The 25,889-nt window shown below is 37.9% G+C and overlaps 1 protein-coding gene across 2 annotated transcripts in view; it reads right to left on the minus strand.

The window, feature by feature from the left end:
• The window catches only part of COL12A1 (collagen type XII alpha 1 chain), a 110,319-nt gene that overhangs the window by 20,801 nt on the left and 63,629 nt on the right, over positions 1-25,889 (minus strand). For both annotated transcript variants that reach the window (XM_008139503.3, XM_028156727.2), the window contains exons 37-54: positions 25,634-25,776; positions 23,817-23,946; positions 21,927-22,046; positions 20,677-20,823; positions 19,826-19,942; positions 19,528-19,674; positions 18,915-18,989; positions 17,162-17,301; positions 15,061-15,184; positions 14,744-14,887; positions 13,002-13,166; positions 11,650-11,688; positions 11,415-11,553; positions 8,981-9,123; positions 8,460-8,569; positions 3,678-3,827; positions 1,863-1,940; positions 309-395 (exon numbers count right to left, since the gene is read on the minus strand). In XM_008139503.3, coding sequence (XP_008137725.2) covers positions 309-395; positions 1,863-1,940; positions 3,678-3,827; positions 8,460-8,569; positions 8,981-9,123; positions 11,415-11,553; positions 11,650-11,688; positions 13,002-13,166; positions 14,744-14,887; positions 15,061-15,184; positions 17,162-17,301; positions 18,915-18,989; positions 19,528-19,674; positions 19,826-19,942; positions 20,677-20,823; positions 21,927-22,046; positions 23,817-23,946; positions 25,634-25,776 — 2,198 coding nt within the window. The remainder of the gene's footprint in view (positions 1-308; positions 396-1,862; positions 1,941-3,677; positions 3,828-8,459; positions 8,570-8,980; positions 9,124-11,414; positions 11,554-11,649; positions 11,689-13,001; positions 13,167-14,743; positions 14,888-15,060; positions 15,185-17,161; positions 17,302-18,914; positions 18,990-19,527; positions 19,675-19,825; positions 19,943-20,676; positions 20,824-21,926; positions 22,047-23,816; positions 23,947-25,633; positions 25,777-25,889) is intronic.

Consider the following 25,889-nt stretch of genomic DNA (forward strand, 5'->3'; position numbering starts at 1 on the left):
AGAAGCATTTTATGCAAAAGAATACATGGAACAAACAGCGGAATCTCAGAGGGAAGTGTGTGGGCAGGGGGTGGATCAACCAAAGAACTTATATGCATATATGCATAGCTCATGGACACAGACAATAGGGTGGTGACTGACGGCCTAGGATGGGGGGGTGGTGGGATGGCAGGCTAGAAGGAGTTAATGAGGGGGGGAAAAGGACATATGTAATACTTACAACAATAAAGATTTAAATTTAAAAAATAAAAAAGAACGATTACTCCAAAGCTTTAAAGGAAAAACTAGGGCTTTTTCAGTTTCCTTACAGCAGGGCCTGGTGGTCCTGGAGGTCCAACGCTGTCCTGTGTGCATGTGCAAGCATTCGGAAGAGCGGGGCATTTTGCTTCATCTCTCTGAAATGTTGAGAAGAATATTTACCTATGAATTGAGGGTAGAAATGACTCCCCGTCCCCCACTTCCACTTACGTATTTCCACAAGGAAATCTGTTTTCCAATGTGCAAGAAATAATTTTAGTGATCATTACAAATAGTCCTGGGTTGAATCTTGCTTTGCTCCTTTATGCCTTTATTTTACATTCACTCTAGGAAACCTCACATAACAAAGAAATGTCTACAAAACTGCCACTGCGGCCACTGGTTATCTAATCCAGTTTTCTCTAACCTGGTGTTAGAGAAAGGGCCACTTCATTTAGAAAACCTGAAGTCCTTTCCATGGCCTAAAGCTTTACATGCCCTGCAAAACACCACCTTGGTCATCCCACTTTCCCCATTCACTCTGCTCCAGCCCCACTGGTATTTCTCCGATATTGTGGCACATTGTGGCCTTAGGGCCTTTGGTTTTACAGCTCCCTCTGGCTCTGGCTCTAGTATCCACATTATTGTCTCCCTCACCTGATTCAGGTCTCTGCTTAAATCTCACCTATCACTGAGGGCTGATGGCACTCACTTGGCTATCTATCCCTTTACCCTGATTTGTTTTTCATCCTAGGACTTCCGCTCTATAACATAGTCTATAGCAGTGATGGCGAACCTCTGACACGCGTGTCAGCACTAAATATTTAGTTTTTGGTTTATTAAATACAATTATATATAACAATTACACATTTATGTTATTTAAACTATAAATATTGCAAAATAATGTTTTTTCCTCAAAGTGACACACTACCCGAGTTATGCTCAGTTTTTTGGCGAAGTTTGACACACCAAGCTCAAAAGGTTGCCCATCACTGGTCTATAGCTACTTGTTAATTCTTTCCCTTCCCCTGCCTTTGACTAGAATATTAACCTTTCACTGCTGTGACCCTAGCACATAGAATAGTGCCTAGCTTATAATAAGTGATCAATAAGTAAATGCACACTCATCCTGGGGATGTATGCAGTTTAGTGCTTGCCCAATGCTTCAAATCCATCATCAGCATTTAACTTTGTAACCATTTTCCACTCACACAGATACTATGGGAGTGAGTCATCACTCAAAAACAAATACAGTTAGTCCTAAACTTTAGATATCCAGAGAGGTGATGGCTTATTCTATAAAATGCTGAGACTTTATAAACAACAGAAGGGATCTGCTGTCGGTGTATCAAACATGCTGATGTAGCAGGACTTTTCTAACTAGGCATAACACCCCGGCTGCTAGGGAGAATTTACAGATGTGTCTTATCCATCCTCCATTCCTGGCTTCCAAGGTTGGCGTCACTGGCCCGAGCTCTGGTAGCTGATTAGCATGCACAGTGATGTGTGCATCCTGAAGAAGAAGTTGCTGAGTGCTACTTCCTCTCCCAGACCATCCGCATCCGGATCCCTTACTCCCAGGGGGCTAATAAAACTGCCACAGGTTTCCATTCTGTTTTACTTACCCTTGAGGGAATATCACAGCATCTGTCTCTACTGGTCCACACTGGACTGCAGACGATATCAAAATTCTGGATTTGGAACTGCAAACAACCAACAGCAACATCAGCTAAAGATGCATGAGAAACATTGTATATTAACGTTTCCACAATTTAACCTTTGCCAACCTCTCTGTCTCAAGGGTGCAAGCCCTTGGGAGCAAAGGGATCCTTACTTCATGAGGAAAGAATATAAAAGCCTGTGTGTAAGATAAAGAGACAGTAAAGCAAATGCATATGTGAAATTCCCACTTCTGATTCACTTCCTTGGCTAAAAAGAAATGTTTGATTGAGTTTTGTTTTTTAAAGAGGACTAATTCCTTTGTTTAATTGTGAATTTATTTCATTAAGAATTTGAAAACAACACACAGTTAAATCAACTTTTAATAGTCTATCCTCATAGAAAAGTAAAATTTCAAAAGCCATTCCACATTTATTCTACCATTAATGCTCTTTTTTTTTCATAAATTCTTACCTAGGGGCTGACTAATTATTTTTATGATTACCCTCAGCTTACCTATTTCAATATAGTACAGTCCTCCCTTGTTACTTGCAGAGGGACTAGTTCCAGGACCCCCACAGATACCAAAACCCAAAGATGTTCAAGGCTATGTAAAATGACCTAGTATTTGCATAACCTAAGCACATCCTCCCATGTACTTTAAATTATCTCTTGGTTACTTATAATACCTAATACAATGTAAATTCTATGTAAATAATTGTTTACACTATATTGCTTAGGATTTGACTTTTTGGAATTTTCTTTGTTATTATTTTCAATCCTCTGTTGAATCCACAGACACATAATCTGCAGATGCTGAGGGCCAGCTGTAATCTATACTTTCTATCTTTCTACATTTTAAAAATAAAACTATTTTAATAAGAAGGAAAAGATTGTTTAGAAATAACTTATTTTATAACTCTGATATAGTTGTTCTATTTAAACATAAAATACAGTAGTCAATAGAAAGTCTGCATTTTAATCACAATTATATTAAACTTGCACTTATTGTTTTTCATTGTAGAATAGAAATTTCAACTTTTGAATCTAGGAGAAGAAAATTCTGCCTATGGAAGAAAGCTAAATTAAGTAAATGTAATTTAAAAATTAATAGAAGCCAAAGACAGCAGACTTGCTTTTAGAACTCTGTGATTATCGATTGACGTTTAGTATGAACCTCAGTGTTCATACGGCTTGGTACAGTGGAAACCGCCATTTAAAACTGTCTCACTCGATAGAACCGTAAATAGGGTTGGCATGCTCCTGCCTCAAACATGCGCCAGTGAACTTGTTAGCAATGCGGTCAGTTGGCTGCTGTTCTACACTGATCTGCCCTCGGAGACAGACGACGGCTCCTCTGCGCGAAAGCACGGGCTCTGGTGATGGTCACAGCCAATGTCCACAAATGCTTAACGTCCCGACTGCACAAATTTGTATTAGCAATTACTCTCTTTGAAGAACAAAAAAATGAATTATTTTAGATTTCACTGATTATCCTGGCAGCGATTTGTGTTGTACTCTCCAATTTGATCCTGTTTCAAGATGACTGCATGATGTTCTCTGTTGCCTTGACATCTTATTTTGTTTTTAGCAATAAAACACATTATTATATTCTGTCAGTAGCATATTTTCTGGATATAACGCTTCCCAAGTTTCAATCCGAACAAGAAATTTAACAATTTAAAACTCACTGAGAAAAAAAAAAATTCACTTATTACTTTAAAAAATGCCCTTCCAATCTTAACACAAGATACCAAGAAAAATAAAAATGTGTTACTTACTGTGGCTGATTTCCTCTCGCCTTTAAGTAGTTTCCCAAGAATTTCGTAACCATCAGTTGTGATATTTCCAGCTTCCTTGATGTCTTTTTCTATAATTTCATAGCAGTCGATGTAAATCTTAACACTTTTTGAGGTCACTACGATATGAACCTATAAAAATCATTTGTTTCCATTATAAATTTTTCACTAACAAAAAATTGGCTGACTTCTTCATATTTCATATCACAGGTTTAAAAATGTGTTCTTTAAGCTATTCTCATCCCAAATGAAGCATCTTAGACTAAAATCCAAGACCAGGTTGCAATATCTTGTCATTTGTTAACATCAAATCAAATGACCCATGTAACGTCTCTGGGTCTGTTTCCTTCAGCCACATACACATGCATACTTTCTTATTTTCCCACCACGTACCATTACTAAGATGACCAGAGATAATATAGATGAGATGACTCTGTAAACTATAAAGAACTATTCAAATACAAGCTAATAAACCAATAATTTATTATTATATTCAGTAAAACAGAACCTCGAATGTCTTTCACTGACTTTGCTAAGTTGAATTTTTAATTTGTTTCCTCTTATTTATTGATTTAGAGAGACAGAGACAGAGATACAGACATCAATTTGTTGTTCCACTGTATTCATTCACTGGTTGATTTTTTTATGTGTCCTGGCCAGGGATCAAACCCACAACTTGGGTGTATCAGAGGATGCTCTAACCAACTGAGCTACCTGGCAAGGAATAATTTTTTCCAAATTTCAGTCAAAAAGAACTTTCATACTATATAAATACCTAACATAGTAAGAACTAGCATATGTCTTCTATAGAGATTCAGTTCTAGAAACCAATAGATCAAGATTCAACTTTATTTTTTTGTCTGGTATTAAGGACACTATGAATCTTAAGAAATCTATTAGGACAAATAATTAATAAAACATGTGTATCTCAACAATGTAAAGAATGGTTGCAGGTAATCTTTAAAGTTTATAGTTTTGCTGATAGTTTCCACTTATCACTGCACAAATACTCAAGTAAGAACTTAATGATTATTTTGAAAAGTTCAGCTCAAAGTTAAAAGAAACAGAAGTTCCCTTAAATGCTGTGAGTCAATAAACATAAGAACAATCCCTAGAGATTTTTTTAAACAGTAAATGTTTTTCCCACAGAGAATCAGCACCAAAACACTAATTTAGTGCATCTGTAAGTGGTAAATATGAATTACATATGACATTTATATAAAAGTAATACATAGCTTACTAAAAATAAAGAAATTTTAAATGCCCACAGCAGAGTCATCTACCATTGAATTCAAGAACAGCATCATACAAGCATTTCCAAGACATTTTTTTATCTAATAAGAAGTAAAACTTGTTTACTTTGCTTAATCCCTTCACCCTTTTGGACACAGACAATAGAATAGTGATTGCCAAAGGGAAGGAGGGGTGGGAGGAGGTGGAAGAGGTAAAGGGGAGATGAATGGTGGTGGAAGGAGACTTGATTTGGGGTGGTAAACACATGCAATATACAGATGATGTACTATATCTGTATATTTAGGTACTGTATACCTAAAACCTGTGTAATTTTATTAACCAACTAGAGGCCTGGTGCATGAAATTCGTGCATGAGGGGGGGTGTCCCTCAGCTCAGCCTGCACCCTCTCCAATCTGGGACCCCTCGAGGAATGTCCAACTGCCCGTTTAGGCCTGATCCCGGTAGGATCAGGCCTAAACAGGCAATCGGACATCCCTCTCATAATCCAGGACTGCTGGCTCCCAACCGCTCGCCTGCCTGCCTTCCTGATTGCCCCTAACCACTTCTGCCTGCCAATCTGATCACCCACTAACAACTCCCCTGACAGCCTGATTGATGCCTAACTGCTCCCCTGCCAGTCTGATTGCCCCTAACTGCCCTCCCCTGCAGGCCTGGTCACCCCTAACTGCCCTCCCTTGCAGGCCTGGTCACCCCTAACTGCCCTCCCCTGCAGGCCTGGTTCCCCTCCCACAACTGCCCTCCCCTGCAGGCCTGTTCCCCCCCCCCCAACTGCCCTTCCCTGCAGGCCCAGTCACCCCCAACTTCTCTCCTCTGCTGGCCTGGTCACCCCTAACTGCCCTCCCCTTGCAGGCTTGATCACCCCCAACTGCCCTCCCCTGCTGGCCTGATCGCTCCTAACTGCCCTCCCTGCAGGCTTGATCACCCCCAACTGCCTTCCCTTGCAGGCCTGGGCCCTCCCTTGCTGGCCTGATAGCCCACAACTGCTTTCCCTTGCAGGCCTGGTCCCTCCCAACTGCCCTCCCCTGCTGGCCATCTTGTGGCAGCCATCTTGTGTCCACATGGGGGCAGGATCTTTGACCACATAGGGGCAGCCATCTTGTGTGTTGGAATGATGGTCAATTTGCATATTACTCTTTTATTATATAGAATGTCACCCCAATAAATTCAATAAAAAATAAAAATTATAAAAGGAATGAAACCTTATTTGTTGGCTCTTGTGTGAACAATCTCAGAGGTAAGTATTACAAAGTACTTGAAAAAATTATAGTATCCAGAATTATTTCAAAATCAAGAGTTTTAATTTGTAACAAAATCATCCCAAATATACTGGTCATTCAATGTCAACCATATTAAGCACATGCTAAAAACATGTTTTGCTATGATCTCTTCCGCATGTTTTACTGCATTTTAAACACATGCATAATCAAATTTTAGAGTGGGCTCTTCATCTGCACACCATTGTCCTAAGTACTTAGAAACCATTTTTAAACTGTGAAACATTGTTGGTCACAGGCCAGCAGAAAAAATAGAAACACACTTTTCAATTCATCTCCCATCCCATACTCTGCCATTCCCTAAAACTTTATTTTTCATCTATTCCTCTTTTACCTCTTAATAGAAATTTCTCACTTGGATATATGTCATCTGTTACAACAGAATGGAGACACAAAAAAACTTTTCAAGAGAATTTTCAAGAATTAATAGTTGTCTGCAAGTCCCTGCTTAAGCTCTTTTAGCCTACCCCCTCTTTCCCAAGAGCCCTTGCATGTCATTTCCACTCATTTCCTACTATCGGAGTGCTACTCATTATCCCAAGGACTGAAGGACTTCAGTTCCCGGATTAGATGGAAGATGAAAGAAGAATGTTTGAATCCTTCAATCAGTAAAGAATGTAATAGCCAATAGTGATTGAATTTGTTACTAGATAAATGATGTAGGAGAGTAGGTTAAAAGAATTGGATAAGGGAATGGAAGAAGGAAAAGAGTATAGTGAAAAAGTGGAGAAAAAAACTAATAAAAGAAACATAGTATGGAAAAAAGAAAGTAGAGAATTTGAGGAGAGAAGAAAGCTTGTAAGAAGAAAAACCTAAGACTACAAATACCTTTCTATAAAGGCAAATAAAGAAGCAATGCCAAAAATAATGATCTTGGATTTGCAATAATTGACTGTCGCTATAGACCTCTGCAAAATACTTTTTTTTTTTTGCTCAAGTAAAATGAAGATTCAATGAAAGTTTAAAATTTAAAAATAAATGGCTATTAGTTGGCTAGTAGAAATTAAATTTCTAATATCTTTAGAGGGTATGGAAGGAAAAATGAAATAGTCCTTTTTAGCAGGTTACTCAAATATAAATTTAATAGGTATAGCAATGAGCCAAAAAAAAGTTCATAAGAACTTTGCCAGATTCATCATCTAATATTGGATAAGGAGAAGTTAAAGCTAATAATATTTGCCAAACTAGAGTTTGCTTTCCCAACGAGGCATTTATTTTATTGCACGCACTTCACTTCATGGAAGTCAATAAACTGTGAAGTGGATATGCCGTTATTCTCAAAGAGCTTTGTTTTCTTTCATTGTATTTTGCTAATGTGCACATCGGGATGCCTCTTTGGGCTTGTGAGAAGAGTCCCTTGTCATCCTGACTGAGAATTTAATTCATGAATAAGAAAAGCATTCTGGAAAGAACCCAAATTCTCAGGAATAGAATCAGCAAGAAATACAGCTACATCTACTCAAATACAGAAAAGCTCTTCAGTTTTCACTTGAGAATCAAATTGAACTGGAAATACTTGTCTTCTCTAAAGGAGATTAACTTTCTGAGTGTCATGCTGGAGAAATTTTAGACCACTTGTGCAACCAGAGGTATTCCTCCTGCTAACCCAATGGATGAAGAAATAGTATTTAAAAGTCCGTTCCTAACCTAGTTTGTTCTTTTCCTCTCTAATATGTCAAACTTCAGTACTTTTGTCAATTAATCATCCTTTAAAAATCTTATAGGAAGTCTCTATTATCCTTGGATGTTGACATACACAAGAATTAATTAAGATAAACAAAAATAGACAATCCCATAAGAGCGAATCTTAGAACTTTCAACAAGATATTTTAGAAAATCCATAGTGTGTTAATGTAAATGTTAATCATATAAAGATTTATCTTTATTATATTGGTAGATAGTGATAACCGTTACATTGGCATGTCTGTAACTTTACAATAAACAAGCAAGCAGAAGCAGCTTTATAAAATAATAATCCTGTCAATTAAAATATAATAAAAAATTAAGCATTGGAAATGAAATAATGTAATGGTTCACAATAAAGAGGTAGATAGAAAAAGTAGTTATATACTACATGATTCAAATTTTGAAAAGATATTAGCAGAAGATTTTATTTTTAAAAGATATAGCTATATTTTTACCAATTTAGCATAACATTTTAAAAAATAATAAAATAAATTAATTTAAAATATTAAGCCATATTCTTTTTTCTATAAGTAACTAGATAATATTTACCTTATGAAAACTTCCATAAAATAATGACTTCACTTCTTCTGTGTCAAATGAAATAGTCTGCACCTCACCTCTTGTATCCTTGTTAAAGAATGATAATGTCTTGCTAGAAGCTGTAATTAATACATAATTATTACTAAATCACATGCCTGGTATACTTTATATTGAAAGTATTCATGATGATTCTTTTTTGGTAAGTTGCCTAAAAAATTCAATAGTTTTAGTTGGGATAAAACATAATTAAAATATTTACTAATAAATTACATTTTAAAAACTTTAAACATAAAAGCATATGTCAAGTAAACATATACAGGGTGGGGCAAAAGTAGGTTTATAGTTGTTTTTATGGAAAAGAATACAATAATGAATAATATAAAAATAAACTCTGTGTTTCTCATATTCACAACTATAAGCTACTTTTGCCTCACTCTGCATATTCAGAAGGCTCTTAAAAAGAGAAGAAAAGAGAAAACCTAATCAACAATATGTACACATGTGCCTTAAAATAAGATAAAAATCCTTACGATCTGCAATCACTCCAACTTGTGGTTTGTAGTCTCTGTCTGTGATTTGCCAAATTGCAAAAGGGTCATTGGGAGTTTCTGGGAGAAGTCTGAACAATAATATAATCGTGTATGAAGGAGGGAGTCCATTTGGGTGTAGATCTCTGTGGATAAAACAAATGAATGAATTCACTAATAAAAATTTCTCATCAGAAATAGAGAATATTTTAAATCTTTGGACCAGAATCTTATTATGGGTAGTTTTAGAAGTCATTTATAATAATCTGGCAACATATTAGAAGGAGAAAAAATTAGGAAAGACATCAAAAGAACAAGCACTAAAGGTCCATTATGTAAGTAGTAATAGATTATTTATAATCTGATAAAGTCACAGAAGTCTGGGAAATTGCCAAATGGTCTTTTATCCTAACAACTAATTTTTTCTAGACACATAAACAATTGCAAAATTGCTTAACAATTTTAGAGTGATAAACATTATACCTGTGGATGTACCTTAAAGAAAACGAATCTCACTAAATATACTTAATTCCCAGTGTCAGGGGTATGAGATTATAAAATAGCTTAAGGTTTTAATTTATCCCTCGCTTTCTCTAGTAGTTTTTACACTTCCAAATTCCTCCCTTGAAATAAATAAATCACATAATCTCCAGAAGCTTACATGTTCCCAAAAAGAAAACGAGTAATAAATGTTAAGGTCATGTACATGTGCAAACGTTTAGTGCTGATAAAGGGATGGAATTCAATTAAAAGGAAATGTTTCTTTGCTCCAAGGCTGTTAGACAAAAACATGTGGTTCCATGTGTCCTCCCAGAGTTGACTCCATTGTTATTCAGGGGAACCATCGAAGCTAAATTGATGGTTTTCTGTCTGAGACTATTTAATAACACATTATCCTGAAGGCAGGAAAAAGGCCTTGATCATCAGCTCTCAGACAGGGAAGAACCTATTCTTCCATGAACCTTGACAGAGGGCCCAGAATGTCTCTTGAGTTTTCAAGCCACCAACCACACCACTGGTACTTCCGGAATATGATGCTGCTCTGCTTCTTAAACATGTGTTCTGGGCAAGCAGACATAATAGCTCCTGTGTGTCCAAAAACCTACTATCTTTGTAATATCCCATGTTAAAAATAATCTCTTCTCCATATTCATGTATGTCTAACCTTGCCCATTTTTCTTCTTCTTTATCAGTTAATGAGTCCTTCGGGGAAGGGGGGGGGCGTGTTGAATTGCACTTATGGTTCTTTCAGCCATAAGCTCTGACTCATGAGAGGACAGTAAGCTATCATGAGTAAAAAGGTAGGTATTGCCCAGCCGAGGTGGCTCAGTGGTTGAGCGTTGATCTATGAACCAGAAGGTCACAGTTCAATTTCCAGTCAGGGCACATGCCTGGGTTTCGGGCTCGATCCCTGGTGTGATTCTCTCTCATCACTGATGTTTCTCTCTCTCTCTCTCTCTCTCTCTCTCTCTCTCTCTCTCTCTCTTCTTTCACCCCCCCTTCCTCTGTGAAATCAATAAAATAAAAAAATTCTTTTAAAGGTAGATATCAAATCTTGAGGTGACTGAGAGTTAAATACTGGGACTGAAGATTTACTGAAAAACCTAAAATTGGGAACCAGCCTGGTCCTGGTTGACCATCAAAGAGAGGAACCTCCAGTGTGGCCACACTACAATACGATCTCTGCTTCCTTAAAAGAAATTAGTTTCAGTTTTAGTCTGAATTTTCCGTCAGCTTTCCCAGAGCGTTTCACATTTCAGACAGCATTTTCTGACCCCGTCCTCAGTTACTGAAAGCTTTATTTCTTCGTGTTCTTTTCGCTCTCTAAGTTGCCAAACACATATTTCTCAAGATTAAAATGTTTCCATTCTAGTGAATAAAAAATACATATTTGGGTTATGGTTCCCAGGTGCAAACTTGCATGGAGTATAAAATAAAACATCTAGAGCTCCCCGGCAGGTCGCCGGAGCATCGGCCAATAAAAACCAACCACTGCCTCTCGGAAGGCGGACAAGCTGAGCTGCGAGGCCTTTCATCTTCTGGAGGTCCTGCAACCCGAAAAGAATGCCGCTCTCCTTCTGCACCTATTCCAGCAGTCGCTCTGCACCACAGGGAACAACGTTCCAAATAAGAAGTTGCCTTCCTGTTTAAACAGCCTCCCTTGGAAAAAGCATAGCTATGATCCTCGCCTTGAATTCAAAAGGGCCAGGAATCCATAACCCTGCAGAACCAGGGTGAGATGCTTAGGTTTGAGAAGAGCAGGGCTGGAGTCTTCATCTCCTGTGTGACCTGGTGGAAGACACTTAACCCAACTGCATTTAAGGAAATTAAGCTAGGTCGTTCATAAGGAGCCTTCTGACCAACCTAAAGTTCCAGGATTCCAAGAGCCTCAAAAACCATCATTGTCAGAAAAAGACCCTCCTGCTGTCACACTTACGCTGTGGGCTGGTTTATGAAGGCGTTCTTCTGCAGCCTGTAGGAGGAGTAGCTGGGGAAAGACCCTGACTCCAAAGAGACGCCTTGGACGGAAGCAAAATTCTTCTCTGTGATGTTGTATGCTTCAAGCATCTTAAAACCTTTACATCAGAAAATAAAATGTTGAAGTGAGGTCATTTAAATTATTTTATGGCTTAAATCCTGAAACAAATTAGCCCAAGTTTATAAATGCTTACCTGGTGAGGTGTAGCCATCCAAATAAATGAGAGGGCAATCTGCAATAGACAGTGTTCTTTAAGTCTGATTCACCAACACAATATGCCAACATTGTATATGGACACAAATCAGCGATGTGCATATATCAAATAATGAAATAGTTCACGCATTTACAAAAACTAACATTGATCTAATTTTTTGTAATGGCTTTCTTGTAGACTTCCCATGTGTAGGAGAAATTATACTATTGACCAGTATTAGCAATGTTTTCTGAACATTCTCCAGCCCAATTAGAATTCTACAATGTTCTTAAGAATAGTAAAATACAATTAAAGGGGGGAAATTCAGATGTTTTTAAATCGCTTAAAGAACTTTTTTTCTCCCACCCAGGGAATTTCAGATTTATGCAAAGGCAAGAGGAGTTTGTCCCTATCCATCCCTCTTCTGTTCTCTGCCAAGCTTGCCTACCAAACATCACGTAAGAATTACATGTCTACAGCAGTTTTCACACTGGGCGCCCCAGGGCCAGGAATCCCAGAGAGTGGCTTTCAGGACCACTGGGAGTGGATATGAGACAACTGTAGTTCCCTGCCCACCTTCCACCAGTACAGCTCCTTTCTGAGTTTCAAGGTCAGTTTTCACAGTAAAGTACTGACCATTGCTTACTATTGCCATCTCTCCCAGATCTCTGAGGATTTAATATAATGTTTAATAGGGGAAACTGTAACCCTTGCAAATCATAGCCCTGCCTAGGATCAAAAGTCTAGACTAGCTGCATAACTGCCTCCATAATCTAATGCCCCAGGAATCAGTGCCAATGGATGGGGAAGAGGATAAGTTGACAAAAATAATGAACGTTTTGACCTTCACTGTATTTTAAAAGTTGAACTTGAGATCTTGGAATAAAGAGAAAAATCTACAACCAAAAAGACAAATGGGAACCAAATGAATTTCTATGGCGCACACACGTACAAGTCAGTTTTCTCATTGCTCCCTTGAAGCACAGATGTTGACAGAACAAACACTAATTGATTACTAATACAGGAAACCTTCATCTCACAGTGATGCTTCTATAAATGCATTCCTGAAGCTGAAGATTAATTTACTCAAATGTCACAGGCATTGGGATGGTGGGGAAAGGATGTATTAAAACACTTCATTTCCATATAAGGAATATATTACATCTTCAAAGCTTAAAATGGACCTCTGACAAGCACAATCTCAATAGGAACAATGATTCATCAGGTTCTCAAGGGATTTCCCAGGATCTATTTATGCACAGGCTTGATCCCATATAGGATAGGGAATGGCCTACCAAGTAGTTATTTTTCAAAACAAGTGAGATTATGGTCCCATGTGGACCATGACTTACTCGAGGTGGCAGTTTCACAGACAAATGTAATGAGGTTGTCCTCTATCTTCTCAAAAGATTCGAAGTCATCCACAATGAACACGTGCCGTTCGCTTGGTTTGCTGGCAATATTGGCAAGCTCGTTGTACTCAACATCAGCCACACCAACGACAAAGACACTGAACCCTGAAAAGCATGTTTATAGAGTGAATTACACGGCCCTTTCCCCGTCTTTTATTGTTTAAACAACTCAAAATAAAATCTTATCAGACTCGATGCTGTATTTCCTCAGTGTGTGCAGCACGTCCTTTTAATTGACACAAACTCTCCTTAATAAATATGCTCTTTCTCCAGGCCTTCCTATTTTCTGGCTTATAAAATTCAATTAATTGGATTTCCTAGAATGAAATCCTAACAAAAGGCAAACATTTTCAGAGCAGAAAGATTAACATGGTGCTCATTTCCTTCTACAGATCTATAGTCCTGATAGACCCAAGAATTCTCCAGCTCTCTTGGGCACCATTAACATTTTAAGCTTATGTGACTCAGAAACCAAGAATGGGCTCACTTAAAAATTTGATTCTCAACAAACTCAAGCTCCAAGGCAGCATTCTGGTCAGTTTTACAATGAAATATATGGCCCGGCCAGCATGGCTCAGTGGCTGAGTATCAACCTATGGACTAGGAGGTCATGGTTTGATTCCTCGATCCCCAATGTGGGGCATGCAGGAGGCAGCCAATCAATGTTTCTCTATCATTATTTGATGTTTCTATCTCTCTCTCCTTCTCCCTTCCTCTCTGAAGTCAATAAAAAAAAAAAAGAAATGCTTAAAAAATAAAATGAAATATACAATTCCTACTAGCAATAACTTTATTTATTTAGGTTAATACAAATAAAGTTTCTACTCCAAAAGCTTGATTTGACTGTTAAAAAAATAACTGTATAAGGAATTAGTTACCTAATTAGGTATAAATAAGGTAACATAAGAAGTATTCATAACCCCAAATGTAAGTCAGCTAGGAGCACGAAATATGCTGAAATATGCTCAAAGTGCATAAAACAGTAGCAGTAATTTATAAAAAGATCAGTGCAGTTCCATGTAACCAAGTACTTTTCAATCACTACAATAGATAATGCACAACATATGTCTACCTTGGACCTGAGGGAGCTTCAGAGGCGGCGTTAATGCAAGTACTGGAAAGACCTTGTTTCATCTCTAATAATCCTAAGCAACTCATCCAAAAGGCAGTGTTGCCAGGAGGCACTGAGGATGTTTGTTTGCCAAGATGTGCCCCGGAGACGTGTCCCTGAGACCTGGCTGTTCCTCCTGGGCAGGGTACCTTTGAGAAACCTGCTTTGAGCCTGCATCTGCAAGGCTGTGTGAAAGTGAAGGCTTCCCTATGTTCACCTTGCACAGGAGCCAGCCTCAAGACTCCCTTCTGCTATGGCAGGAAGCCTGCTCTGGGATCACCCCATGTTTGCATTCTACAGCCTTCCAGCCCCCACGAGAAATCTAGTTTGCTCATTGACAGACCCTGAATCACATCTTACACAAAGAATATACACCATGCTATTTCTGAGCAATCACCAAACCATTCCACAATTAAACATAAACTAATATTATAAGAGTATGAAATACAGATTCAACAGGAACAATGAAGTAAATCAGAAATTTGGGGGTTCTTGCAACCATTTCTGAATGTTCAAAACTGTTAAAATAATGAGTGCAAGCACTAGGCCTGGAACTCAGGCCTGGGCTTACCTGACTGCTGGATGACCGAAGCTGCTTTCTTCACCTCGTCCTGTGACCGACCGTCTGTGACCACAACCAGCACTTTGGGGACGTTCTTCCTCATGCCACTCTCCCAGGTCAAGACCTTTTCCTTGATAAACGTGAGGGCCTTACCTATAGAGCGTGGCATGAAACATTTTAGTGTCACCTCAATGCAAACCATCCAAGTGCCATTAGCCATGCCCAACTGTTCAGAATTTGAATGTTAGAGTGAGATGGTACACTCGGTTCTTCCACTCCAAACACTTTGGAGAGTGAAGGTCTACATATACTCTGATCAACTGTACCTGTTCTTGTGTTTCCTCCTCGGTACCTAATATTCTGTAGGGCCCCGAGGGCTTGGGCCTTGTCATTGTACGTGTTCAGCTTGAACTCAGACTTGACTTCATCACTGTACTGCACAAATGAGACCTGAAAGAAAATGTGGTTTGTGGGGAGGGTAAGTCATCTCTTTTGATGTTTCAATTTTCCAGTGAATCCTCTAACTGCCGAATGGGAAAGAGAAGTGTCTCAGACCTGACAGAGTATTATAAAGCTCTTTATAGCTAGTATTATAACACTGGCTACTGCTGTCTCAGTAAATTATCTAATATCTAATCTTTAATGAATAGGCAATAATTGATGTGAAAATATAAATATACTATATTCATATGGTACCTTTCTCTAGGGTATAGGAAGGGATGGGTAAAATCGGGAGCAATGAGAACACACTATCTTTGAACTCAAATGTGGGCAAAGCAATTGGTTCCACAGCCAAGTGTTCCTTCTCACTGACCACATCCACTCTTTAGGGTAATACGAAAATATTACATGTGTGATAATAATCAGCACTCATCATAAACTTAGTGACAGTGTGATTTAGTGGAAAGAGTACAGACTTTGTAGTCAGGAATCACTGGACTGAAATCCTAGCTCTGCCAATTAATGGCCATGTGACACTGGGCAAGTTCCCGACATCTCTGGCCTTTAGTTTCCTCCTCGGAAAAATTGAGATAATTATTCTTGCTTTCTAGGATTGTTTTAAAGACACGTGTAGTAATCATGTATGCAAAATAGTTGGCACATACAAGTTAATAAAATATGATAGCTATTTTCTTATTTTTTATTAGATATCTTAAATTTCTAAAAGGATGGAAAACTGGCTTAGCTATTGACACATTAAATTGAGAATATAACTGGCCTGACTTTTTACTCTTCTTGGGTTGGAATAATATCCACGAGGTTATTTGAGGATTTGAAATTTAGTATATTCCATAAAGTACTCTTCCATAAAAGAAGACATGATTTGCTTATGAAATTATTTGTGGTTTATGTCAAAATCTCTTATTTTCCTAATGTTTCTAAGATGCCACATGATAAAGTACAAGCTGCCAAAATAAAGAAAAAAAATTCATCAACAAGGAATGGGGAGAGAAAGAAAAAGATTTGGAAGCAGAATGATACAATATAGTCCCTTGCCTTAAGGAGTCAGTGAGTTAGATAGAAGAGAGTTGCACACAATAATGACCATAGAGAGTGATACTTGCTATAACAGTAACCCAGACAATGTCCTTCAGGAGCACAGAATGCCTAAAGCCATCAAGAAAGCCACTCCAGAAAGGGAGGAATTTGAAGTCTTCAAGTTTACAGAATCCAAGAAATAACTAATAATAGCTTCATTCAGATTCTCAGAGGGGCCTGGGAAGAAGGGCTCACCAAAACATAGTTTAGAGCCACTGGACTGAAGTGTTCAGTTCATTGGTCTATTGAGAGTAGTGAAAAAGATGCTCCAATTTACAGGTAAGTTGTGGCTATATAATGAATTATTCTTCAAAGCCTCTTATGGAAAGATAACCTTCTCTAAGTTCCAACTCTAGTAAAACAAATACTTTTGGAGTAATTTCACAGCAACATAGTTGGTAGTTATTTTAGGAAAACAAATGAAATACCCTTTGAGTCAATAATGGCCATTCTTCTGGTCAAGGTAGTATCTGCAATGCCATGATAGAGTAGGCAGCAGGGTTCCACACACCCACTCCAGTCACTATTCCTCACTGACTCCACTGACTTAACATAGGCTGATAATCACAGTGCATTTAATTTCCAGAACATCATCTGACCTTTCATGGAAGTGTATCATTGTAAGAGTTTTAAGCAGGGAAGTTAGTCAGAACCCCCTAAATTATTCAATAGGAATATCATCTAGCCAAAGAGATACCTAAAGGAATATTTATTTTTCTGTTTACTATTTATACTCAACTCCTTCTGAAAAATATATGTGTAATGAAAATATCAAATAACAAAAGTCAAAACATAATTTGTAGTGAAAAGTCTTTCTACTTAAAAAGAGAAGTTCGAAGGAAATAGCAAGACATTACAAGTGAATAGCCATCATGAAAAGACACCCACCTGAATTCCACCAGGATTGACTTCATCAAAGGCTCCCACAGTATTGAAGATGAACTTTACAACTTTGTTAAAATTGTCATCCCCGATACTCCAGGAGGCATCAGTCAAGAATACAATATCTGCCTTGGCCCCTTTGCATACTGGGGAAATAAAGTTTAAAAAAGGAAGTTCCAAATATCATGAATTCTTTCATTCAAATGAAATTACACAACTGAGAAATGCAGCCTATCACCTTGCTACTCAAAGTATGGTTCAGTGGCAATAGCATCGCCTGGGAAGCTTCTTAGAAATCCAGGATCCTGGGCCCTACCCCAGAGTTCCTCAGCCAGAATCAGCAACAAGATGCCCAGATGGTTCCTACTCACAGTAAAGTGTGAGAGGCACTATCTAACTGGTCCTCAATTTCTGCTCTGGAATTACTCCACCTATTTAGATCCACTATGCAAATGTATGCTCTTTCCTCATGGAACTCTTCAAGTAGCCTCAAACAATAAGTGAGGAGGAAAGGAAATGAAAAGCAACAATGTCCAGGATTTAAAAGATTAGAAATTTTGTATATATTTATCAAAGATTTGGTGAAAATAAGGTGTCTTTTAAATTAGGCCACTATGATTATATGGGGGAAGGAAGGGATGGAATAAAATAAATATCTTTCATTGAATCTTCAGACTTAAAGACTAAAAAAAAATTCTGAAAATAAAAATTTAACAACACTTTATTCTATAAAAATTTAACGTGTGGAATGTACAACACCAAGAGTGGCCCCAAATATAACCTATAGATTTTGGGTGATAACGGTGTGTCAATATAAGCTCATGGAGGGTAACAAATGTGCCACTTTGGTGCGAGAGGGTGATACTGGGGGAGGCTGTGCGTGTGAGGGTACAGGGTATAAATGGGAACATTATGTACTTTCTGCTCAATTTTGCTATGAACATAAAACTGCTCTAAAAAATAAAGTATTAAAAGAACTCAACAAGCCAAGATTATTTACTGAATTTCTTTCAACAACCCAAATTTCAAGAAACCCATTATTGTTTTACCCTATAATAGTACACTTTTAACTTTTATCTTATTTAATAGGTTTAAAGAAGTTGTGCCAGTCTAGAGCCTTCTAAGATAAAAGAAAAATACTTTTAAAATCTGACATGCTTTAAGTTTAACTCAGAAAACAGAATGTGGGGGGAGGGGGAATAAACCAGTAGTTAATTAGTTTAAACTTAATTTGATAAACCACAGAGAACTGCCCCAAATTACTTGAGAGACCAGCTTTAACATTTTCAAGTGACAATTACGCCTCAGACTTTAATAAATAGAAATGTTCTAGCTTTGTGTAATCCAGGGCACTTCTCAGATCAGAAACCAGGACTTCCAAAGCCAAAGGCCCAGGAGTTAGCTTGCAGATACAGCCAAAAAGATTCATGGATCCTACTGATGCCAGGAGCCCACAGAAACAAAGGCCCACCAGGTGACCGTGAACTATGTAAGATATCATGAGACATTAATCTGCAAAACGAAAGAAAACAAGTTCCAACTGAAGAGCTGAAGTAGTTTAGGACTGATTCCATTCACACCAAAATGCTCCTGGAGGGGGAGAACAAATTACTGGCCATCTTTTCTTTTAACCTAAAAGCTCTTCAACAAGAATCAGAAATCATGTTCTATATGAATTGTAAATGATGTGCAGGCTGCATTAGTCAGGAGGCAACAAATCCCTTCTTACTTATTACATTTCCAAATCAACTGTACTTACCATCTCGAGCGGGTGGAATTGTGGGAGGGGGAGGAGGTGTGGGTGGCTCGGTAGGGGCTTCTGTTGGTTTTACGGCTAGAATTTTAAAAAATAATAATTAGAGAAACAATATGTGCACGTTTCATAACACAGAAGGTGAATTTTAAGAGCGATTTAAATTCTTGATGACAAATCATGTCTCATTGGCACGGACACACTGGGAATTCTATTGTATCTGAATTTGGTGTCATTGATAGTCATTCAACATTGACTACAGCTACAAAATGCAAAGCCAAGATTCAAAAGGTGAATGTAAGGCCTTCAGATAGGGTCAAATGAGTAGAAGTCAATAATATAGATGCCCATCAACTTCCCACTGTCCACTGGAGCCATATCTCCCTCCTTTAGCCCTTTCCTTAAAAATAATACCAACGCTGTAATAGGGGCAACATGGATTTTCTCCAGGTAAAGGTCCTGAACCAGCCACAGACTCCACCTTCAAGAACCTGCCATCATTACATCATCACTGCTGCCCATACGGAGTAGAGCCTGCTCAGGGGTCACGTAGGTCTCCCGCACCCAGAGAATTCCATTCTGAAGCCTGACAGACATTCCAGGTTACTCAAACACTTACTGGTGTGTTCTCTGACAGAGACACCGGGACCCTCGAGGTTTGGTGTCTGCACGAAAACAGTGACGCCATAGTCAGTGTCTGGTGAAAGGCCAGTGAAGCAGTGGCTGGTTTCTGATCCACGCACTGTAATTTCCTGTCCTCTCGTTCCTGATCATGACAACAAAGGAACATGCCAGTGTCATCCTCAATTGCATTTAAAGGCATATTATACACAATTTTGTAAACAAAATGCATCCTCTTTACTGAATTTTAAAATGTTGCTATGAGCTCCAGTTCTTTTTTTGTTTTGCACACGTACCATCTGCAGGGTTTAGCTTTAGTCTGTAGGAGGTGGCTGCCCGGTGAGGTGACCATCTAACACAGAATGTGTCCCACCCAACCTGGTAAGGGTTCAGATCTGTCACATTTAAATATACTGCAAAAGAAAGAAAGATAATAGATTTACTTTTTAAATAAAGGCAGAAAAGCATACTTTTAATCATAACAAAATTTTAGAACTTCCACGTGGCTAAAAAAGAATGTCTAAAATCTTGTTGTTTCCTTATAAGAAACATACATGAAAATGTGGTGCAGCCAAAACAGATCTCCCTTTCCATCACTGATTTTCAAGAGGAAATATCACATAGGCCCTCTCAACACTACAAATGTCAAAGACATCTTGTGGAAAATAAGAAATTTTTCCAAAAGGCAATCTGCTAAGTCCTTAAGTGATTATTAAAGCACTTGGTAATAACAAATTCTATCTGGGCTGAATCAATAATCATGGCATTTCTGTGAAAACTTGCATTTAAATCAATGTATTTAGGTAATAGATGTTTTAACATCAAATATCAAGAAAAACTACCAAAAAAAATTCCTTGCATCCCAACTCTAATTCTACAGGATCATTCATGATGAAATGAAATCATAATTTTTAATCTTTCAAAATTCAAAATATAATATTTTTGTGAACTAAACATATCTCATCATATACTGATATTTGTATATTGAATTATATTACTTATAGATTTGTTTAGCTAGGCACAAAAGGGTCACCTACTTATTGCTAAGGAAACATGCATATGTTAAGAAGAAATAACATTAAAACAGGCTAACCTGGTAATTTGTACTATACTTTTTCTCACAACCATGCAAAAACACGTGACTCACATGTAGTGCCTTGATCCGTCAGGGGGACACTGAGTCCAGAATCATACTGAGCATAAACATTTACATCATAAATGGTGCTGGGATTGAGGTTGTGTAACGTGTATGATGTCACTTCTCCAACAAAGACTTCCATGGGCTCATTGGAACCTTTAATAACAATCACAAAAATACATAGATATATGTTATCACTAATCTCAAATTTTTCCTAAAATCAAAATGCCTTAACTTATACTCAAAGGATAGTATGAACAGCATTAATTCCAAAGCCCCTTATGCTTTTGTTCAATGTAACTCAAGCCACATTATATGGTGAATACAAAACTGTAAGCAGAGACTGGATTCCTTACCCTCAGATTTTCAAAGCATAGCACACAGTACCTGGAATGTAACAGGTATGTAATCACTGTCCCTTTAATGAGTTAATCAATCACACAAACAACTACCTTAGAACCTCAAGCCTCTTCTCTGAGCCTCCTTTGCCAGCATTGTGCTTTGCCCATAGTAGGTGCTAATTAACATCTTTAATGTAGAGATGATTTAAGAACATCCATCTTGGACCTCATTCCATAAGCTTAGTGACAGAAGGTCCACAGTTACTAACATCTCTTCCTTTTTTAAGTTCTCTCTCCATTTCTTACACAAGCTCATCTTCCCTTTCTCTTCCCTCTCTATGTTTTTCTAGGAAAAATTTCTAGCTCATGCCATTCCTAGTGCATGGAAGACGCCCTAGCAAATTTGGTACAAAGAGTATTTTCTTCCACTGTTCTAAGCACGTAGACAAAACAGAAATACAGCAAATAATTTAATAAAGGTTTTATCCAAGATCAATGGGAAATTGAAAGCAAGCCTGTCATAAATTAAACTAAAATACATATTTCCCAAAAGGAACAAAACCTTGACATCATGGGAAAAATACAGAAGTTTGTATTGATTAAATATGCATTATTTCATAACCATAATAACACATGGGATGTCTAAACACAAACACCTTTAATTTGTGCAATTTGATGGACCAGATAAAATTTTTAGTCATGCAAATTAATGAAAATCTCACCTACACCCATAGTGACAATGATACTAAAATCATTGGCTTAAAATGCTATTTCCGGAAACATACCTCTTATCAAAGAAGACTTGATATGAGAACTGAATTGTCAGTAGAATCTAACCATAGGGAATGGGACAAAGAATACCTTCATACCCAAATAACTCCCCTGTGCATTTATATGATGATAAAGGTGTTTTCTTACCCACTGGCTTATACACAATTTTATATCCAAGAACCGGAGAGGGCGAAGGATCCCAAGATACTCTGAATCTTGTATACCATTCATCAGAAATGTGTATGTTCTGAGGTGGAAGTAGTCCCACTGCAAACAAATATTGGCACACGTTACTGACCTTTTATTGATACACAGGGAGAGCAAAGAACTTGATGAGTATAGATTATAAGTATTAATAGTACAATCCCATGAGTGAAATTGAATAATATCCCAGAAGTTCCTTATTCAGAAGACAAAAGATAGTAAAATGTTCAACAGAAAGCTTAGGGGTTTTTCAAATTCAAACTGCAACTCCAATGGACTCAGGAACTGGTGATTTCCAGAGCTGGTATGTTATGTGATGCAGAATGACACAGGAAATCTCATACCACTTTTAGAATGTTACAGATTACAGAATATTAGAGCCAACAAGCAATTTAGACACTATCGAGTCCAACCACATAATCACATAAATACGATATGACTTGCCCAAGACCACACAGCTAGCTCGTGACTAAATGGGTTCTTTCCCAGCACCGCTCTCCTCCCCATGAACATGACCTCGAGTAAATCCTCAAACCTTCACAGGTACTGCCTCCAACTCCACGAGCTAAAAAGCAACGCTGTGAGGCAGCATGTGAAGTAGCTGCTCAGTTATTATTCATAGAATTACACAAATAAGGAATTCACCTTGAAACACTTCTTCAGAAGAACAACTAGAAATGGCTTTGAGCCTTCCTGGAAAATTCAATATCTAGGAAAGATTTTTTTTGTAATATATTGTAATAAGCACAAAATTCTGAAATATGCTATTTCCCCTGAAAAATACCAAAATATATTCTAAAACCTAAGGGGAAGTTTTAAAAATGGAAAGTTGTTAAATTAAATCATCTTGATTTTAAATTCAAATCACTAAACTGAGTCTCCTTTGACGCCGTCCTATAGACAATAGGTATCAATAAATATATAAATTCCTGGTCTTGGGAGACTGAGCTGAAATCACTCTAGTCTTGCTTTTCTCTTAGGAGCTTTGGAATGGTAGGTCTTTCAAATTCTGTGGTGTTGCCAAGGTCTTTTTAAGCACAAAAAGAGTTTGGGCAACTGAGCACAGTAAGGATCCTGAAATCATGCTGAACAAAGAAAAAAAAAAAAAGGAATGCCAATAACAGAAACCAGATCTATAGCCCAGCATGCCTTTATGCTGAAGCAGTGGCTCTCAGCCTTGGCTGCACATTGGAGCATCGGCAGGTCCAGACCACACCTCATCCCAGTTACATCAGTAACTCTGGGGCTGGCTCCCAGGCAAAGCATTTTTTAAAGCGTCTCAGGTGATTCCAATGAGCAACCAAACTGGAGAACCTTTGCTCTAAACCCCAAGTAACTGCCACCATGCCACCAGTGTAGGCTAGAAACAGGGGTCTCAGCACTGGTAATTCTTTGTAAAGTACTTGGTACAATAGAAAAAAATATTTTTGTAAAAAAAGCCACATTTGTAAAGAGAGAAGGTAAATGCTAAACATCTCGATTATTTATGACCTAAGATGCTATCGTGATGGAGTGTCTTTTTGCTGATACTAAACTGACTTAGCAGCTACAGGCTTAACTGACACCACACAAACTAAAACAATACTCAAGAGAATACCAAATGGTTTTCCAAAGGAGAAATAAAACTATCTCAAGCAAAGCAAAATATGCAGATTTTTTGTCTTCTTTTTCTTCTTTAAGTGGACCTTTAAACAGTTAAAATACAAGTTCTGTTCTCATATCAATCTGACAAAATTCAATGCCTAGTATAAAGTTAATGCAATACCGATGTAGTACTTGAGATGCACTGGTAAAGGCAACATTTAAAGATTGTAAAAGGTCTAAGACACTTACCAGTTCTTCCATTTCCTGTTAGATGGCTACCATCTCCATCCTCATAAATAGGAATAACAGTAATTTTATATGGAGTATCAGATTGCAGGGGCTGCAGTATTACATTGTTCCTTCTGCCTGGGACGGTGGTCTATAGAGGACGTTAAATTATAAGTTTATTATCAGCTAGAGGACTTCCAGATCAAAAGACAATATTGTTTTATAGATTCCCATAAACAGTAATGTTTTCTTCATATTTTCTTTTTGTTACACAATAGCTCATGGCAAAGCAGATCGTCCACACTGCCTGTGTGTGGCGTGGGAGAATGGTTTTAGAGTAAACACATCTGGGCTCAAATCCCAGAGTAGCCATTTACCAGCTTTATGACTTAGCACCTCTGAAGGAAACTGTGAGGATAAAAAGCAATAATGCATACAACACTTCCGTACACATTACTGAGTGCTGCAGTGCTCAGTAGCATGTTTTTCTCCTTCATCTCTCATTGGTGCATGTTATGTTTCTGTGTACTCCTTCAACAAAAGTGTGCCAAGTACCCACTGCGAGCCAGGCATGGTACCAGCCACTGGAAATACATTGGTGAGGATTTCTGCTCTCAAGAGTATCAGTTTGTCTGATACTAATGATGTGAAAAAGATGAAAAAGAAGACATTGAAAATACATTTAACTTCCTCCATGAAGAGGAAACGCATCAACTAGATCTCTCACTCTCTCTGTCTCTCTCTCTCTCAACCCTAAGCTTTGCTTCCATAAACAATGTGAATCACTTATGCCAGTGATGCCCAGAGTAGAGTTCCTTACTTGCAAATGGTGAATTGGGGGAAGAAATTATATTTTTACAGTTTTCAGAAACTGAAGGGAAATTGCTTAGTTGTACATGGGAAGGCTGAACAAACACTAAGGCATGAGCCCCTCTGCTTTGGCAAACCAAGTGTGGCAATCCGGCTCATCTCATTTTGATCAGAAACATTAAATGGCAAGTACATGTGTTTCAGATTAATAAAAATGGGGTGGGGCTTAAATTAAAGCTTAATAAATCAAGTTAAGTAGATGAAATATTTTATAACATAAGAATAATGGAAGGAGAATGATCAAATAGAATGTATGTAGCAAAATTGTTGCAAACCACAGACAAAACTGCTTTATAATCAGCATTGCGTGTAATTTTCTACTAAGCTATCACTGAACTTTAAAGCCAGTGCTGACTTTTTCTATCCATATCAAGTGGACATGCATAATGAGGGCTATGCTACCAGAAATTTGACTCTGGTTCTGGAGAGATAAAACATGACACTCAAAAACTCTGAAGCTAATATTAGAGTATGTATATTCCAAAACCAGAGTGTATGGAAAAATGTTAAATTTAGAGGAAAGGGAGATCAATTTGCCTGGATATTTAAGAAAGACCTTGTAAAGAAATTAGATTTAAAGAAAAGTTAAGATTGGAATGGTCACAGCGTTTGAACATTAATTTAGTTAGCTCAGAATAATTGGTACCATGTTTCACCAGAATAAATTCCCATGGTGTAGATAGGTGGTTAGAAATATGCACTTCATGAGATAAGACAGTTTTTTCCCATCTGTATTTAGAATAAAAATTGAGCCCGAAGACATTAATTCTCTGTAGTATGGAAGGCCATACTAGGCACGTTCAGGTGATCCCAATCTCATGTCAGAGGAAGTCACAGAGAATGTAACTGACACACAGAAGTCAAGGACTCAACTCTAACCCTATCACCATCCTAAGGAAGAAAGCTGAAGCTCACACTCCAACCTGGTCAGATTACAAAATGCTCAAATAAACGAGAGTCAGACTCACATATTCATCAATTGGATCGCCGACGGTGGGAGAATAAATGATCCTGTATTGCTGAACTGGCCCATCAGCATGATCCCAGGCCACAGAGAGGCTATTGGTTGTCTCCCCAAAGACTCTCAGATTTCTTGGTCCACTCCGAGGTACTAAAAAATAAAACACAATAGAGTTATGTGCCTGCCCGTGAGCATGACAGACAAGGGGAGGGGAGGAGGGGTAGGAAAGAATTTTCCCCTGGCCAGATTAAGGAAGTGACTCT

Source organism: Eptesicus fuscus, chromosome 10 (genome assembly GCF_027574615.1).
Source record: "Eptesicus fuscus isolate TK198812 chromosome 10, DD_ASM_mEF_20220401, whole genome shotgun sequence".
In the NCBI taxonomy this organism is placed as follows: Eukaryota; Metazoa; Chordata; class Mammalia; order Chiroptera; family Vespertilionidae; genus Eptesicus; species Eptesicus fuscus.